Raw genomic sequence first — 19,031 nt, 5'->3', positions numbered from 1 at the left:
CCCAGTCAGAGTACCCAAGGTGCTTTACATAAGCATGGGGAAACGGGAAGGGAAAAGGAGGGGTGAAGACAAGCAGACAAGGGGAAGGCAAATGAAGACGAGTAGTCATGGAGGCCTAGGAAAGTCTTTTGGGTCAAATCGCTTACTCAGATATGTTCCTTATATTGAGCTGGAGTCAATCAAAATTAATTATTCGGACACAACCATGAACTGCAAAGCAAAATACAACCAACCCTCAATTTAAAACCTCACAGATGGGAGATATGGAACTCCTAAGAGTCTGAGACCATTTTTCTGCACAAGATAAATTATATTTGGCTTCTCCTTATGGAACTGATAAGCGATATGAACTACAATTTTTTTCCTTACTTGCTCTGGTGCGGAGTGTCGGTGCTGACAGAGTAGTGCCGAACCAGCCTGGGCTTGGTAGCAGCATTAAGGTCCTGCTGCGGTTTATGAGCTGGTGTGTGCAATGGGGAATTCTCTACTGAGGAGGGAGTAGGAGGGTGGCTGAAGGTGCTGGCTCGTCGACGGAAACCCTGTTGCTGACCATCACCAGGTAAGGAGGATGACGAAGGAGACAGACAAAGAGAGGTGTCGAGGCGCTTCAGGTCTCCTGTCGAATTGTGGCACCTAAAGAAATGAAAAGCAAAAGGTGAGGTGATATAAAATGAAGGTCTTATGTAATTTCACTTTTTGAAAGGCTGCTAGATTTACACAGTAATGTGCACTGGCTGGCAGACACAATCCAGCAATGCCAAGTATCTATTGAGAGTTTTAAACCGATAGACCGAGCCTCAGCAAAACCTTTGCTTACATCAGGAGTTCTCAACCTTTCCTATTTTAAGGCCCATCTACTCATATTTCCAATAGGCCAGCACCCACAGCCAAATGTTACTGGTAAGCTTGCCAAACTGAATATCTCAAATTAATGATGTGTGAAGGTGGATTTTTGTCAAGGTAATAACTGCTTGATTTTCTTCTTGACAGCTTCAACATACATCTTCTACCAAAAATGCTTGGATTAATATTCCACTTTATCCAAAATAGAAAAAAATCCCCTTGCAAATAGTGAGCCTAAACCAGATAAGGTTCAGGGCCAACAGGTTGACCCAGCAGTTGTGAAACACTAACTCACATCACCAGTTCCCCACAGTACATGATCCAACTCACCCCTGGCTAAGACATCTGTGAAATAGTTCTGAGGCTCTTGTGAATTCTCATTAGGTTTCCAGTATATAATGGCTAACTACTTGTAGCCTACAACCTGGAAATGAAATGAGCAGCAAAATATATGAAATGTTGATTAACTGTACCAGACACATCATTGTATTTCACTCCATCTTAAGAGCCTTGTCAGTATAAGGCTGACCAGCACTCAGTATAGGCGTAGTTTAGAGGACTGAAAAAGGGGAAACAATGGATTTTATGACAGATTAGGAAATGCAGATTTTAATTTTTAAATAGTTAATTAAATGGTGGCAGCAGGAAGACGACAGGGTCACCAAAAACAACTGCGCTGAACTGTGCTGAAACGTCAGCTGACTTTATAAGTGTGGTCTTGGCTATGTTAACTCATCCTAGCTGATGAAACAACTGAGATAGAGCTATTGGAGAGAGAAGTAGCAAGCTCAGAAAATCCAAACACTGAACATATGAATTTGTTCCAATTGTCTGCCCCGCATTATTAATAAAGAATTGCTGCCGTTAATAGTTGAAGAGATGAATGCTCAGCTGACAATTCCTTCCCTCTCTGAACAGGTCCCAGGGACATTTAAAAGTAAACAGGTAGAACTGCTGTGACCTTTGAAGCACTGACTGTTCTGACAGAGGAGATGAGTCAGTGTGTGGGCAAGTTTGTTAAAGCTTGGTCACCTCAGTGGGCTGGTGGGTCGCAGCTGGGAGAAGGCAGGGAGGGGGTCATCGAAGGAGGACTGGTTCTGGCTGTTGCTGACGGTACAAACAGAAGAGCCACTGTCACTTCCTTCACTGTTTTCCCTCTGAGCTTTGGCCTTGCTGCTCCCCTGAGAAAAACACACGCACATTTATACACATGAATTCTACAGTAAATGTCACCATGAAAAAAGACTCATTAGCTAGCGCAACATTTCAGAAGCTCAAAACTAAATACTTGCTTTTCTTTATTAATTAATAAGTATCTGTTTGCATGGTTGTATAAGCACTGTCAAGAGAGAGAGTATAGCTACCTTCCAGATGCCCTCCAGAGACTCAGTAAGCGAACGCTTGGCTCGACTCTTGAACTGCTCAAGACGCTGCCGACTGCTACTTTGTGGCTGTGCCTCAACTGGACCAGGAGCTGTCTCCTCACACTAAAGACACACGAGAGAAACAGCAACAGACAGACAAAACAGAGCAAGACAGCAAATGAGAAAAAGGCAATCTCACGAAAAAGCAAAGGGATCTGGTATTGTTTGTGTATACATGAAACATTCACATAGAACATACCTGCTTGCTGTCCCCAGCCTGTGTGTGCAGATGGCTCTTCTGCCTCTCCTCATACAGAGCCCTCAAAGACGCCATTATCAACCCATTTTCCTCCTGGTCACTCTTGGGACGAGCCCGCTTTTTGTGTGCGCACGCACGCGCATACGCACACACACACACACACACACACACACACACACACACACACAAAAAATGATATTTATTGTACTGATGATTCGTCTGTTAACTTAGCCTCTTCCTACACCTGTGGGAGCCAACTGAAGGTTATTTTACAGCAGGCAGATCAGCACCATGGGGAGTGGTCAGTGTTCGTCCTCCTACAAGTTATTCTCATCCACTATTTGTAGTTACACCTTCAGAAAGTGCTATAGTATAATTCTTTTATTTTACACTGGGCTACCATAGTTATCTTAGAAATTTGATAAACTATTTTGTAATGCTTGCACTAATGAGTTGGCAAAACCATGTCCTACAGCGTAATGCTGCAGTTCAACTGCATCACCAGCAGATGTCAGCAAACGCATTGACAAATTTTCAACATTCAACCAAAATTTTTCCTTTAGCTGTGTATCACCAATCACTGTGAGAGTCCAACGCAGACCTGAGCAAGGGAGACTATGAAAGATGTGCAGTTACACAGTAATTCAGTCATGATGTTGACAATACAGACAGACAGCTGTCTTTCAAGGGGCAGGTGCTATTTGAATCCAGCTCCACAGGAGGAGAGCCATAATAATTAAAAAATGATTACCATAGTGTTTTCAAAGACTGAAGCTTGCTCCTTGTTGTCCAGGGTGGCCAAGTATTTCTGAAGCTCCAGCTTAGTTTTAGATGGATTAAGACCTGTAAAACACAGACAAAAACAAAAACAAAAAAACCCCAAAAAACAACAACAAATAAATGCACTGTTAATTTCTACTTTCAGATTTGATTTATATTTTGAGGACAAGCAGTAAAAGATGTCGCTGACGGCTTCAGCAAGGTGGTAAACATTTCATACTTTTCTAAAGACAACAGAACATTTTGTATTTTATCACTCGGTATTAGCAGAGGGTGCTGCTGCTCGGCAGTTAGATAACGCTGCTCATCAAGATACATGGGAGGTACACTGGTTAACCAAGTGCACTCTACAGTGTGCATAAATGTCTGTTACAGTAGGAATTTGACCAAAAGTCATAATTCTTTCTCTCAGGTTGCCCTGCAATCATTATAAATTCTATTGATTAGGCAGATTTCCGGACACTCACAGTAACCCCAGGGACTGTGTCTCACCTTCTATTCTCTCACACAGTTTATGGAGCTGCTGCATGGGACAGCTTTCACACTGTTGACTCCGAGTCTTTGCATTTTCTTGCAGGGCTGCAACGGAGAACGCCTGTTTCAATGTCAGCATGATCTCGTCCACCTACAACAACAAAACACAGTCAAAATACAGTTTTTGTGAAAGTGTTAATTCTTCGTACAACTGTTCAATATATTGTAAGTCCATTAATTTTGCTTTCATCTACAAGTGTGGGCTTCAAGTTGTATAACAAATCCCTTTCCTTCTTTTAACCCCCAAGACTTTAGGGAGTTGAGTTTACTGCACCCAGCGGTTCACTTGTGTTAAAAAATAAGTTTTTAAAAATTTCAGAGGAAAGTCTGGATCCCTCAAACATAAGAACACAGTTAAGCTGTTCCACAGCTCGATCTCCAAACAAGGATAAAAGAAACAAAACTATGAGAATGACATGCACCCCTCCCCCAAACAGTTGATCCAGTTTGACGTATCAAGTCTCTATACACTAAAAACTAATTTCCCTGTAACACTAACTAAACATTATACCGTACAGTACATACATCTAATGATTGAGGCTCTTTATCAGCACACCATGACTCATAGATCTTTCCCTCTGACAGGGTTTGGTGCCCATTCATGAACCTTCTTTTGAACCAATCTGAGCAGTCTCATTTACAACTCATTCCGACCCCCTAAATCCAGTTGGCAGCACCCGATTGGGTTTCAAGGGTTCCTTCTCTTATATATCTAGTCTGTATTTGGGCAGCTAAATTTTACTGTTTTCTCAACTGTATTATTACACACTAGAAGTTGGGACGTAGCTGTGGAGACAGCTCGACAAAGGTGTGTGACTTCCGCTGTACATAGTGCAACACCCTGTATTGATGACACAATGGATCTGCTGAAAACTGGTAAGAGCACTTATCTGTCATAGATCTAAAGAAGTGGAGCAGTGTTTAGCTTTGATTGAAGAAAAAAAAAACAGTATTGTGACCAGCTTCATGAGCAGTTATGCATTAAAACCCAAATTAAATTAAACTGGGTGAACTGATCAAATGATAAACCTGATCATGTGGAATTGCAATAGAAATATAGAGATACACACTTTTTTTTGTTTTTACATTTCTATAAAGTGGGTCTCTATGTGTATTAGACAGAATGAACTTGACTGATGTCAGCAAATATGATTGCCTTTAAAGACCATATGATGGAGAGGAAAATACACAACCACTTGAGGGTGAACATCACCAGCTCACCAGTGATTCATCCGCACACTGGAAGACATAACAAACAAAGTGCCAGCTTCCTCCTTCCACGGTCTCCCTACAAATAAAGCCAAAGTGATCCACGTGGCGAATACCCTGGAAAGAGATGACCAGATATTAAGGACTCAGAAAAAGATTAAAAATAAAAATAAAAATAAAAACAACAAAAAAATTGCACAAACCATATCATTTTGTGTGGAAATCTAGGGATCCATACCTGTGAGCAGAAGGAGATTTCTTTGAAACTCTTCTCAATTGCAACTTTCTTAGTGTCTGGACTAATCAAGAAGATCTGTGACCTTCCCACCTGGACAGAAACAAAGGCAATTCAATCAAGAATTTTAAATACACATCATTGCCATGTGTGTGTGTGTTTTGTTTTTTTTGTGGTCTATTGTGTGTGTGTGTGTCTGTGAAACTTAAATTACGTTGTTGACAAATGATTTCAAATTGCTTCACGCGATATGAAATTGGTGTTCTTCCTCTAAGGGGCAGAAATGTCAGCCTTTCAAAAGTAACAACCTTGTTTTTTTCAACCTTGCAAAACCTATGTTTTAGGTTGTGGAGGTCGTATATGAGTATCCATGCTAAAAATACACAGACAAAAGTCTTCTATGTTACTGCAGATTACATGGCGAGCACTTATATGTGTTCTTCAGTCATTTACATCCACTGGGTTTGATTAATGATTACATGATATAAAAAGGGAGAGTAAAAATAGTATTTTACATTTCTTTTTCAAACGTGTCAAATGAAACAGTTTCATTTCCTCTCTTCCCAGATAGTTCCACTTCAAGGGACGTCCCCATTGAAAACATAATTAGGACATGAGTCACTATCACTCCTCAGTCTCCAGCGGGGAATCGGTGGTTTGTAATAAGTCAATGATCTCATGTCTGTTATATCTGAAGACTCCAAGCTCTGTGAGAAGCTATTCTTCTTTGGTGAAGTTCCCCTTCACTGTTTCACATAATAAGAAGAATAAGAACCACATCTTCAGATTCCTCCCGGAGTATGACAGTGATTTAATGCGGTCTTCCACATAAAGGAAACAAAATGAGAGGTGATGATGTCACCATAAGTAGGTCATTCTGTCAGCAGAGTGCACTGTCAGTGTCGGTACTAAGTCTGTATCTGCTGAGGCGGGCAGCCACAGAATCTGATGGTTCATGAGCCAGTGCTGACCATTTCCTGTATGGATGACAAACAGGAAAACTCCTGCCATCGGGCCATCACAAGGTCAAATTAAGGTCAATTAGGAGAGTCTGGCTGAGATCTTGTTAAGCACCAGTCAGCATTTACTCATGCTGAGTCATAAGGGGATCCTTATTTTGCCTCTCTTTATCAGTTTCTCCCTTTTCTGTCCTCATGAGCACTCTTCACAAAAACGTCTAATCTAGACAACCAAAAACTGCAGATTTACCACACAAAGTACTCTTCTTATCAGAAAATGTTCTGGCAAACAACATAACAAACTGGAAAAAGTTACAAAGATGAATAAGATTTTTGTCAGAAAAATGCTGTGCGCTACAATTTTACTGTGTGTTGAAGTCATTCAAGTACACAAATATTTCTTATTTATACTTTCTGAAAATCAGAAAGTGTCAGTGGTTAATACATTAAATTTCTTTTTTGCATTACTGTCAACTTAACCAGGCAAAAAACAAAATTAAGATAGTGTCTGAGTAACATTACAGAATATTTCAACAAGCTAAAAGACAGATAATCTAAGGTAAATTGGCGTTCAAGAGGTCTTAATCACTAAATTAGACCACCACTAAAATTAGGGAAACGAGAAATTTAAGATACATTTCAACAGAAATCCAGAATCTAGTTTCACCTCGCAATTTCGATGTAACTCACAGCTCTTTCCTGCTCATTTCCACGTGGTATATCTAAACATATAATAAATACAAAAATCCAGCAATTGTAGAGTCAGTGGAGTGCCTGCTATTCTGTATGTGGCCATTCATGAAGATTACCGTAAACAGCATGGTGCGGTTCTCCTGCAGACTTGTGGGCTGTACTCCAGATGAGTGAGTGTGTGCCTCAGTAGTGTTGGCATGGGAGATCTCTGGTGAGAGTCCATTCTCATCAAGGGCCTGCAGAGAAGGAAAGCTGGGGTCTCGTTTGAACAGAACTGGCCGTTTGCCGATGGTGGGGCTCCCGGTATCACCGTCACCTACAGAAGAACTCCCCAGTCCATTGGATTGGAAGGCCAATGCCCTCTTCAGACCACCAACTAATCCTCGACTATTCCCTCCTGCTTCAGTCCTCCCCGAGCCATGCAACTGGCTAAACTTCTCAATGCACTCGTCAATCAGCGCAGGTGGGGCTTTCTTGTGTGCAACACTCACACGGCCGCAAAAGAGCACCTCAAACTTCTTGGCAAAGGCTGTTGGAGACACAGCTGAGGTGGGTGCCACAGCACTCGTTGAAGGAACAGAAGTGTTGAGGCATATTTCTGGGGGTTTAGTGCCTCCAGAGCCTGTGCAAGGTTTGTTAGAAATGGAGGTGGTAATGTCATCATTGCGGGCAGAGCTCTTGCCAGCCTGCCTCAGCGTACTGATGATCTCAGGAACCTGGAGAGATAGCGAGAAATGGATGAGAAATTGCAAACAGCATCAAAACCAAACACAAACGTAATTTCATATTATTTAGCAGACCTAGTGTGCATTCCCATTGACCAACAGGAGGTAAATGTAAATGGTGGAACTGTCAGGTAGGTGTGCCCAATTGTCCATTTGAGTGTTATCATATCCACCGGAGCATGAGAACAGATAACTTTGAAAACATTGTGTTCAAGTGTATTCAGTTACCATCAAGTGTACTCAGGTCTTGACGTTCCTGCTTACCCTTGCTAATTACGTGGGGCTGCTTTAAAACATTACCTTATAAGTGTAAATGTCCCTTCATGCAGCTCAACACAGTCTCAGTGGTACCCATATTTCACACTCTCCAAGTGGGTTTTGTAAGTTTAGTGTACATTATCTATTTTGTTTATACATGAAGGGCAATGCTGTTACTTTGAAAAGTAAATGTGGTGCAGTACCAAATGCCTGTAAAATGAGTTGCAAAGTGTGGGAAAGACTATATTGTTAAATATTGCCTCTGTTTAGCACCTGGCTGATAAGAACACATGGATGTTTACTTTGTGGTTAGAAACAAAAATGTGTCAGTGCAAAACGTGGCATTTTTAGAGAGAACTGGTTGTAGCTGCTTAGGCCCACCGATGAGCTTCATATCTTTTATGATACCATAATATGAATTACCACAACAAAGACTGACTCACTCAGATGATTACAGTAATTTAATGAGCAGGAACTACAACTAACTGCCCTCATTTCTGCCTGTGTTGTCTGGCTGATCATTGAGCACCAAGGGCATTTGTCCAGAAACAGGTAGCCATCTGCCGCCGTCAGTACACAGCGGAATATACGTCTGATGTAGTCGTGTTATGGCTGCCTCCCTGAATTAAAACAGACCTTGTTATGTCTTGCTGTGTTGAAAACTGTGACCTTTGTGTCTCAAAGCTGTCTTTGTGCCAACTTCTTTTTGTTCAATTCATTTCTTTCACATCCTCCTCAATTGTCCTTTCATTTCCTTCGATACTATACACTCCACTATTCCTATAAATTCCAGTATCCTGTGTATTTATTTGCTCTCATTCCTATAAAACTACTTAAAAAGACAGAATGACTAGCAGGATCACCCAAATTAACCTGTTTGCACTGTGCACATTACTGTGTGCAAGCTAAACACTCCAACATAGGAAATATATTTGAGTGTGCATGAAATAGAGGCAGAGAGTTTGACGGGGGGGGGGGGTGTAGAAAATGCTTCTATCAATTAATTTGCCTTGTGGTTTATGGTGATTTTTTTTTAAATAAAAACTGATTTACATAAGGGATAAGGGAATGCTCCGGAAGTTCAATGAGTGGCATTGCAGTGCACTGATCCACTCAGCTGGCACCAATGGGAGCAAAAAAGCGATACTGCATTACAGAAAATGAAATACCTGCCACTTAGACAGTAGAATAAAACATCACCAGAGCAGAAATGTGTTGTACAGAGTGACATTGTGAAGGGCAGTGTGTCATGTTTTTGTGTGTGTGTTTAATTTGAGCTAACCCCAATAAAAAGAGAGATGGGGATATCACTGGGTTGCTTGGGACCTCGTTAATCACAGAGAGGTCAGAGGGAGAGAAAAACGAACTAACTAACACATGAGAAAAGGGAAGCCTATGAGCTTATTATGAGAACTGTACTGATAGGCTAAGTGCTGTGTTTATTTACTCACAAGTTACAGTACTTCCACCTTTTTAACCATGTAAGCTGTCCCTACCTGTGGATGTGAATTCATCAGTTAAATTTAAACCCCTAAATTGAAATGAAAGGTTATCATACATGCAAACAACTACTCACTGGTGATCGAGAAGAACTAACCCACATTATCAAGAATGCAAGACCAGGCATACTTGATGCAGAATAGAGTGAAATTGGGTATTTTTGCTTGAAATCATCACATCCCACTGAATCACTGTCACCATCTTTCAGACAGGGCCTTGTACAAATTCAGGATAAGGACTATGACTCTGTCTCTGTGGACACTGTGTGTCAGCTGCCGATATCTATAATGGATCACGCAGTCAGAGTGTAGCCTAACATTATAAAAAATGGAATAGGTTGAATAAAAATACAATCCTTTTTGGAATGAGAAATATTTTCTACCTGGCATTTGTCTCACCACTAAAACCATTCGGCTCATTTGAAACATATTCAACATGTGCAAACTATGCACTTTGTTTTGTAGTATTTTCCTTTTTTTTGCTTCCCAGGGCTGATCTGCCAGTAAACAGACATTTAGGCTAGAACAAGCTGACCATAAGTCAATGCTCACACAAAAACCCCTCTCTGTGACCACTCTTTCCATGACTAACACAGAGGATTTCCATGGCTATTTAAACAGTCTGACACATTACTTGGAAAAGTCTTGAAGAAAGAAAAGCAATGAGCAGACAGAGGTGTTGCTGTGTTTGTTCCAAACTGTCATAATGCCAAATAATTAAATGCTTGTCCATGCTTCTGTTTTGTAGGCCCACTTTGCTACGCCACACTGGCAGTGTTCCAGACCCACAAACAGAAAGGAGGAAGTGGACCAACTAAGCAGAAGCAGTATGTGAGTCACATCAGTGATGTCACTGATGAAAGATGCCTGTGCAACTAAAAATGCAGTCTCAGACTTCTTTCTAGCCAGGTCTTGCTGTGTCTTGCCTCCACATGAGGTGAACTCATTCTCTGCTTTTCAAAACAATATCCGCCCAGCTCAAACTGGCAAACCTGTTAACTATTAACTGGAAGCACCTCTGGATGTGTGCATCATTACAACAATAAACGGCTGCTGACCCATTAAAATTTTTTAAACAGTAACTCTCAAAATCACTATTACAGTGCAATTGTGATCACTCTAAAAAGTTTCCATTTAGGAGTTTGCTATACTTTATGAATTAATAAGAAATACTAGGGTGTATCTCTTTAAAACAAAATAAAAAGACCCACTTTCTCTTACCATTCACTTCTACTACAACACATTCATTTCCATTTACAAGTAAACGGTAAATGGACTCAATTTTATATAGCGCTTTTCTACCTTAGCGGCACTCAAAGCACTTTACAGTGTCATCTCATGCACCCATTCACACACACACTGATGGTGGAGGCTACCATGCAAGGTGCCAACCTACTCATCAGGAGCAATTATGGGTTCAGTATCTTGCTCAAGGACATTTCGACATGGTCAACGGGGTCGAGGATGGAACCAGCGACCCTTTGGTTGCTAGACGGCCACTCTACCCCTGAGCCATGCCGCTCAAGTGACGCCTTATATGAGAAAGTGCGAGGCTCTCAAATATCTTATCAGTTGGAGAGAGAATAAAATAATGAGCACACACTTAGGAGGAACTGATTGTGCTTAATGATTTTGTTTGAATTGCAAGGCCAAACAACAGAAGCTGTTGAGAAGCACAGATGTTGCTGGTCCGTATTGAGTGTGAGGACGATGACAACAGCATTGTTTGATGAGGAGCTCAATATGAGGATGTGGATCTGACTCTCATGAAAGCTCCCTCTCATACAAAGAAAACGTTCCAATGAACCGAAAGTTTGTGCAGATTTCCATTTTTTCACACAGCAGACTAAGAAATGGTTTGACAATAACCGGGAATGTTTACATTAGTTTAGTCTTCTGAGAGTAATTCTTTGTATCAGACATTGCCTATGGTGATTTAACAGCATCTGAATGTATGGCTCTGATGTGTGTGAATGTATTATAAGTATACAGAACACAATGTATTCTGATATGTAATTGTTTCTGTATGTTATTGGAGTATACAGTAGTTGCTGTATTCTCTCTGTGAGATTGTTTTCTTTTGTACATGGTCCCTGACAAACTTAATAAACTAATAAAGTAAACTAATATATGGTGAATCCTGGCACATTCATCTATAAACATTATGCCTTGAGGATGGCTCATTTGAAGATTATTAGGTTGGAACTTACTGGCTAACTTATCACAACAGGAAAATGCTCTTCTTATCTCTGTTTATTTCTCTTCTGCATTATTGATCTGGACAATTTGAAACTGTAAATGTATTTTTAACTAAAGCAAACTTCCTCCTCCTTGATGGAACATTACAGAAAGTTTCTCAGCTGATAATGTAGCACATGTTCTTGATGTTTGTGATACAGTCATTTATTATATCCCATGAAGAACAAGTTGTTATACATCCAGTATATTCAACGTGCCATATATTACTTGTTCTAATGCAATACTTTGGTCAGTGCTTCTGCTTTGTTGACAAGCTGTGAACTGTTGGTAACCCATGAAAGCTGCAGCAGGAACAGGCACTAACCCGCTGTCACCTAACTGTCAAGAATTAGGTTTTAAAAGTCTGATTCTCAAATTTTTCCATCAAGAAAATACTTTTTTCCAGCACAGAATCAAGCTGCATCATTTAGTTTCTTCCCCACCACAATACATGGGCACTGAACCACAAACAGACCCCATAAACAGCTCATCTCATAATTCAGAATAATACCTAGTTTTGTGTCGAGTCTCCCCCCCAGAATAAAATACTCTTACAATCAAGTCAACAAAATACTGTAAAAGTTGTCCAAAGGAACTAAAAGAACCCTTTGCTTTTAAAATATTTGTGTGCCATCTTTTACCCGCAAGACTCACCAGTCAGGTTTCCTTTACCTGATTCCTGTCTCAACAGCTCATGACTGTGTCACTCTCTAAGCACTAGCAACTTCCAAACATCATGTTCTCACCCTCTTGCTCCTCGACTCCACTTGCTTTTAATGGTTCTGGCATGAGAGGGGAGTCTGCTATCTGTCCACTAAAAACAGACCTCTCTGTTTTCTCTCCACCTTCCCTTCCTGTTCCTTCTGTTTTTAATACTTGTGTCTCAGGGACACTGTCCTTGAAGACTCAAAGTGCCCATATGGTGGATTATTGGCCTTCTCTTAGCTTGCCCACCCACCCACCACTTTCACCCCGTCTGCTATTTTTAGCTAACGGCTGCTTCTTAAAGCAATACTTCACCCAAAAAGTGTGTTTTGTCTTTCAAGTACTTACAAGTGGGTGTCTTGAGCTCATGTTTTTTTCTCTCCTGCGGTAATTCTATTTGACAAAGCCAGCCACATATGTTTAGCTTGAAGCTGGGATCTGACGGCTAACAAGGGCTACGACGAAAATCCTAAGCAGGAAATAAACAGGCCAACAACCAAAAAAGAGACTACAAATACAGCAGGTTTCACACCAACATACTGCACCATGAACAAGTGTATGGACGGGAGGGTGAGAACTTGTGTGAGATGGTGAGCATTCCTCAAGCTTGAACGCAGCTGACCATTCTGCTGTGGTCAAAAACAAAATTACTTAGGATTAATAAGTGACACTGTCACCATACAAGAATTGCACAGTTTATGCTAGTTGTCAATGCATTAACGCTAAAACTAATCAATTCCCAGTGTTGCTTTCCAACTACTTAAAGTGAAAGTGGTTAATGCTACAGCTTGTGACAACTTCCACTGAGACTCACTTACGAGAGCCCCTTTCACACTGCACCAAAAATGTGGGTCAACATGGGTTTTTGGGCACTCTGAAAGGGTCGACTCGGCATTTCGACCTGCGTAGACCGACTCACCAAGAGATCCAGGTGTTTAGCAGCTCGGCTCAGTTCAGTCTGGCATTAACACAGGTACAGTTTTTGCGCAATAAGCTTGAATAGGCTTTGTTTGCAGTACATCGATCAGGCTTTATTGGCTACAAGTAATGGCTATTATCACTAGTAGCATGCTGTGGGTCTCTCCAATCATGACTTGTGTCTCACTAATGGCAAACAATTACACAAGTCTTCACTTCTTTCATTTACAATTCCTTTCTGCTCGGCTGAAAGATCTGATATAGGGTTGTGGAACACAAGGACTGAAGGGGAGCAGACAGAGAGGATTTGCTACTCAAAAGGCAGACTTGGCAACAGATGCACAACGTCTTGTTCAAGAAAGGTATACATGAAGCTGGTCTGGGACATGAAGGTAGTTGGACACAGGCTGAAGCTGACCCACAGACGTGGCGTCTCACAGAGAAACGACACGGTGTCTTTCACTCAGGCAGCATTAAATAGAGCTACTGTAGTACTGACCTTGAAAAGAGGGAAGTTACATAAGTACAACTGGTGAAAGAGAAGCTGCAATTCAGACCACTGAGCAAAATAAACTTTTCAGTGTTAGTCACAGCCAGCACAGGGTCAAAGGTGAGGATATCATAAAAGAGCCTGGTCAGTTGCTAGAACGGGGATTTTAAATACAATATTTTGTCCTTAAAATCTGTCACAATGATCAATTTGAATATTCACCTTGTATGCATCTGACTAAAACAACGAGGAGGTAAAAACTGAGAGGGAAATTCACAAATGAAAACCAAGTGGCATACTGTCCAGCTCAGAGAATCAACAAGTATGACGAGCCAACAGAAAGTCCCACGTCTGAACCTCCCATGGTCATGTGCCTAGATCTTGTGCCTCGTGGAGCACAGCCAAAGCTCAAAGGAGTTCAAAGTTCAGGAGCCACTCAACAAACTTCAAGACAACAGAAAAAGGGGAACAAGTGAGAGAAACAGGGGAATTCTGAGAGTGGGGGCGAGCAGAAAAGCAGGAAATGTCAATGAAATTGTTCGCCACAAGGGACCAACACTGACATCACTCTATTTAGATTAAGGAGCTACTGCACAGCAAATGACAACCAAAGGCAAAGATAATTAATTCACTTCAACATCATCACACAGACAAAGGTGGGCCTTGTAGTCCAAGCGTTGTGTTGTCACAGAGTGAACTCTGGACTAAGAATAAATCAGGTCAGGAAGGCTCAGTGATAACCATGATACCCTCATCTCAGATGGCTGACAAAAGGTGTGACAAGATTAGTTATATCTCCAATACTGACAGGATGATCAGGGACAAAAGCGACCACTGAATGGACAAAGACAGAGACAGATTGCTGGACACAAAGCAGGTTTAACCTGACAAGGTGTTATTGTATAAAGACAGGAAGATGGTTCCAGTTAACTGTCTTGTTTTTATTACAGTGCAGGGAGTGTGTCACATGAGAGGGGAAATCACATAAATAAAAAGAAGGAGGTGAGAGCATGTGAGACCAAGGGATTACAAGAAGCAAAAGTGAGAAAATCACCTCACAAAAACAGTTGTCATATCCCTGACTTCCTTTGTAGCTACACCAAAACTAACATATATTTTCAAAGTTGTGCAACTGGGTAAATTTCTGTTCTAAATCTTGCTCGTGACAAACACTACCTTCAGCATGGGAAGCACTATTTCCCATGTTGTGTGTATTTTTATGTAAAATGTTCTTTACTTTCTTTTCTCTATTTGTATTCCATGTTCTGTATCTGTTTTATGCCAAAAAAACAGAGCTGAGAGAAACCAAATTTCGTTCCCATATACACTGAATGTGGAAATGACAATGAAGTACTTTGAATCTTTGAGTCATGTACACAAAGGATGCACGATATTGCATTATTTACTAAAATGCTATATTTTACAAAAGAATTTGGCTAATGGTTGATATTTACCAAAACTAGGCTAGATTTTTAACTGTTGGATGTTTGTTTACTTTGTTATGAAAAAACAAAGCTGCTTTGACTGCAGAAATGTCACACATATTTCTAAAATTGATTTTAATAAATAATGTACTTAACCTGGGTACTAAAACATAAGGACATACCTAAATAGAGCTGATTACTTGTAACACACAAAAAAAAATCATCATCACCATTATTTAACACAATTTCTCCTTGACTTTTTAAAGATCATGTTTGCTTTTTTATTGTTGTTCCTTTTCAGACGGTGACTCGGTCTGAATCAATTCTTTTTGTCACTAAACAGGAGCAAACGTGCTAAACTGAATGTGACACATCAATAATTACAAACAACTGCATCTGAACGGGCTCCTTCGCAGATAGTGACATTACGTCTCACTCAAAGCACAGGACATGACATTAGCATGTGCGAAACCAGATGTGGGAGACTTGTGACTAATAAGATGGACTAAAAGACTTGCCTCCACCGCCTGGACTGAAGTTCTGGCATTTGTATAATGGAAGTGATATGGCCATGACTCACTCCTGGTTTCATTCCCGTACACCTACAATTGGCTTGTGTGTACAACAGCTAAGCAGACTAGATTTTCGTGTGCTTCATGAAGGCTTGAAGCCACTGTGTATAGTAGCTCTCACTCTCTCCTGTCAAGACAATAGCTCTATTTTGTTTTTTTAAGTAGCTCTGGTTTTTAGGGGGAGCAGCACTGAAAAGAAAAGCAGTTCCTCGCCTGTATGACACACTGAACAGGATTCCCTGAGGCAAAGTGGACAGCCAGATTGTAAGAAAACAAATCAGGTACAACTGTGTTCATGGTTGTAACTGATGATTTTAATTCATATTTGTCCTTATTTAATGAATCAAACATTTGGTAGGAAAGCTTAGAAGATTTGAAAAATGCCCCAAAAATGTTCAAAGAGCCTAAAGTGACATTTACAGTTTGATTAAATAGAGCTAATTATATTCTATTCACTTGTGTGGCATTTTCATGGAGTAACTGGTTTGACAAATTATCACTTTTTTTTTGGTAACAATTATTGTACACCACAACACATTAAGATTTGTTAAACAACAATAAACCTCATTTACAGTGCAAAAAAAGCTCAAATCTAGGGAGAAATTCACTAGAAAATGTATACAAATCCAATTATCCTATCATAATAATATTATTAATAGAAGAATGGATCATCATTATTGTGTCATAATTCACACTTGACTATAAAGATATATGTTTAAAAGACAATCATATGATTTTGAGGGGATCTGTCCCAAGGTTGTTTTCCTACGTGTGGAGTATGGAGTAGAATTTACATGCCGAGATAGCGCTGCAGCACCAGGATGGCATCGTCTCACATTTGGCCTTCAGCAAGTGTTGCACCTCCAGCTTTTGAATGTCACTATGTGCCATATTGCGATTTATTATAGATATAAATATAATGTCACAAGCTCAGTAGACATCCCCAACTTATTCATGTTTGAATATTAAAACTGTAATATTACACTCAAAGGTTTTATTGCAAAATACCAACGTGCCAGTTAACTTCGTTCAGGCTTTACCAAAGTTTTAAACAAGGACAGTTTTGTTTTTTTATTAGATGTAAAAGGAGCATACTGTCTGGCAGCACTCGCAGAACTAAATTAAAGTTATGGCAACAATAGCATCCTAAATGACCCAAAACTTTGCTATGGCCTCCAGAGCTCTCGTGGCCAGCTCAACTCTGTAAAACCCATGAGCGTTGATTAGCTTTCATTGAGTATTTAGCTTCCTAGAGTCACGCTTAAGTTAAAATCATATTTTACATGTAAAACTTTTCCTCTGTGCCGACATTAGTTGAGAGTGAATATATTACTAGACCCGCAGGTGACGACTGCTCCGGAGGAGTCTCACTCCCAGTCGCCTGGCTTACATTTACAGTAGCGACAGAAAAACCTGGAAGCTTGCGTTGATTTGTCTGATAATGCCGCCTCACGAGCCCGCTTCACGTTAGCTAACTGTCCGCTTAGCATTGCAAGGCAAACTTCATCAACACCATACAGCGGCACTTACATCTTTCTGCTCTTGTTTGACGTTGAACAGGTTGAATCGCTGGAGTCGCGCTTTCATCCCATCAGCCATAAACTTCACATACACGAAGTCACTCGTCTGAAACTTGTTTCTGGCGATGTGGGACACACTTGGATATTATTTCATTGGAAAGTGAATTTTGTTCCCCCTGAAGCCGACGATCACACTGTGAAGGATCAAGTCAGCCAACAAAATATTTTATCACATCCGCTTCTAAAACTTCAAAGTACAAGAATTCCAATGACTTCCTATGGACACGGTTAGTGTCATGATAACTCCGTGCTTTTGTTTTGAAAATAACAAAGCTTCCTCTGCTTTTACTATGGTCAACTTGACGCAGCCAAATCCACCAATGCGATGACAGGACGGGATGGCCACAGTTCTTGTCCCGGGTCAGTTTAACGCCTGGGCGGTAAAAAATTTTGGGTGGTTTTCGTTACGCGGTTTGTGTCCGTTATCATCGAGAGCTTAAAAACGTCATGCGAGTAAATTAATTAATAAATGAATGTACCAGTTGTGCAGACACAACCAAATAAATGCAGAAGCACACGTTCAAATAAATACATGTGGAAATATAGATAAACAAAAGAAATACGTTCACATGTTCATTCATGAAATGTAATCAATTTCAAATAATCTAAATCTTAAATGCATTATTTCCACACTTATTCATTCTTGTACCATTTTTGGCTCTCGATACATTATCCTTTCTGGTGGGACTGAACATAAGCAGCATTTCCTGTCCAGAGAGAGGAAAACACACCCAGTCAAGAGGGAATGAATACCTATGGGATGCATTACAAACGGCCAAGAAAAAGGAATGTAACAAATAAATTGATGTCTCCAGCTGTTACAGCGTAATCTCAACCTGCAGGAAGACTTTCTCACAGCAGTTGCCATATTATTCCAGTCTCTTAAAAGCTACTAAAGCAACTGGGGAATATAAAATTTAACATAGCACCTTAGAGTTTTATTTTCTACCTTTACAAAAACCAACACATTTGAAAATGATTGATCTGTTATATGTTGATCTTATCCTGCTGGTCATGTGGATGAGAGAACTAGAAACCCGAGTCCATGCATATCAAGTAGAATATTGCAAAACTATAATGTTTTAGGGGGAAATGTAGTATCACGAAAATCAATGACATTTGTTTGTATCTTGAAAATGACTTGTGGGATGTTTAGTTTGATGTATTCAATTTACATAAATAACATGACATGCAGTGAGGAAAAGCTCCAAGTGCAACGAATCCATAACAACAAATAGCACAGCATCTAACTTTTTATCATAAACATCTCCATACTGGTGAAGAAGTAGTGACAGCAGCAAAAACTGTCCCAGATAAATTAGTCAAAAATTAAAAAAAAAAAAAAATTTACTTTAGAAGCACATTGATTAGTTGTTTTAAAGCATTAAAACTGTTAGCAAAATATATTTTAATTTATGTTAGAAGCTGAATAAAAAGAAATATTGGTTACAATTTCTTTTCTATTTAAGAAAGAAACAAAATAACACAGCAACAAATAAAGATTCCTTAACAAACCTTGTGACCTTCATAATGCTTCAGTAGTGACACCTAGTGGTCACTTGTTTACCACATCAGGACCAGAAAATCTGAGACAGTGTCTGTATGACATTAAAGACAAAGTACCACTTTAACTCCTTAATTACACATTAAGGAGGTATTTCACATCCAAATATGACTACATGTCCTCCACTTCTGTTGTGTTCTGGGTGTTGGCGAGAATATGTAAACAATTTGAGTAGTGCTATT

The 19,031-nt window shown here is 40.1% G+C and overlaps 1 protein-coding gene across 3 annotated transcripts in view; it reads right to left on the bottom strand.

The window, feature by feature from the left end:
* tbc1d1 (TBC1 (tre-2/USP6, BUB2, cdc16) domain family, member 1) overlaps window positions 1-19,031 on the bottom strand; it is a 48,996-nt gene that overhangs the window by 25,712 nt on the left and 4,253 nt on the right. For 2 of the 3 annotated variants that reach the window (XM_086211454.1, XM_086211455.1), the window contains exons 3-11: window positions 6,993-7,592; window positions 5,228-5,317; window positions 5,002-5,106; window positions 3,739-3,871; window positions 3,218-3,309; window positions 2,467-2,583; window positions 2,208-2,330; window positions 1,876-2,024; window positions 370-633 (exon numbers count right to left, since the gene is read on the bottom strand). In XM_086211454.1, coding sequence (XP_086067580.1) covers window positions 370-633; window positions 1,876-2,024; window positions 2,208-2,330; window positions 2,467-2,583; window positions 3,218-3,309; window positions 3,739-3,871; window positions 5,002-5,106; window positions 5,228-5,317; window positions 6,993-7,592 — 1,673 coding nt within the window. Of the gene's footprint in view, window positions 1-369; window positions 634-1,875; window positions 2,025-2,207; window positions 2,331-2,466; window positions 2,584-3,217; window positions 3,310-3,738; window positions 3,872-5,001; window positions 5,107-5,227; window positions 5,318-6,992; window positions 7,593-17,235; window positions 17,429-19,031 lie in introns of those variants that run through there. The other variant, XM_086211456.1, reaches the window with a different exon arrangement.

This window comes from Aulostomus chinensis, chromosome 8 (genome assembly GCF_037954235.1).
Source record: "Aulostomus chinensis isolate RoL2024-O1b breed Wild chromosome 8, RoL_Achi_v1.0, whole genome shotgun sequence".
NCBI lineage: Eukaryota > Metazoa > Chordata > Actinopteri > Syngnathiformes > Aulostomidae > Aulostomus > Aulostomus chinensis.
The sequence above is the reverse complement of the archived record's forward strand: the minus strand, read 5'-3'. Positions and strand labels throughout refer to the sequence as shown.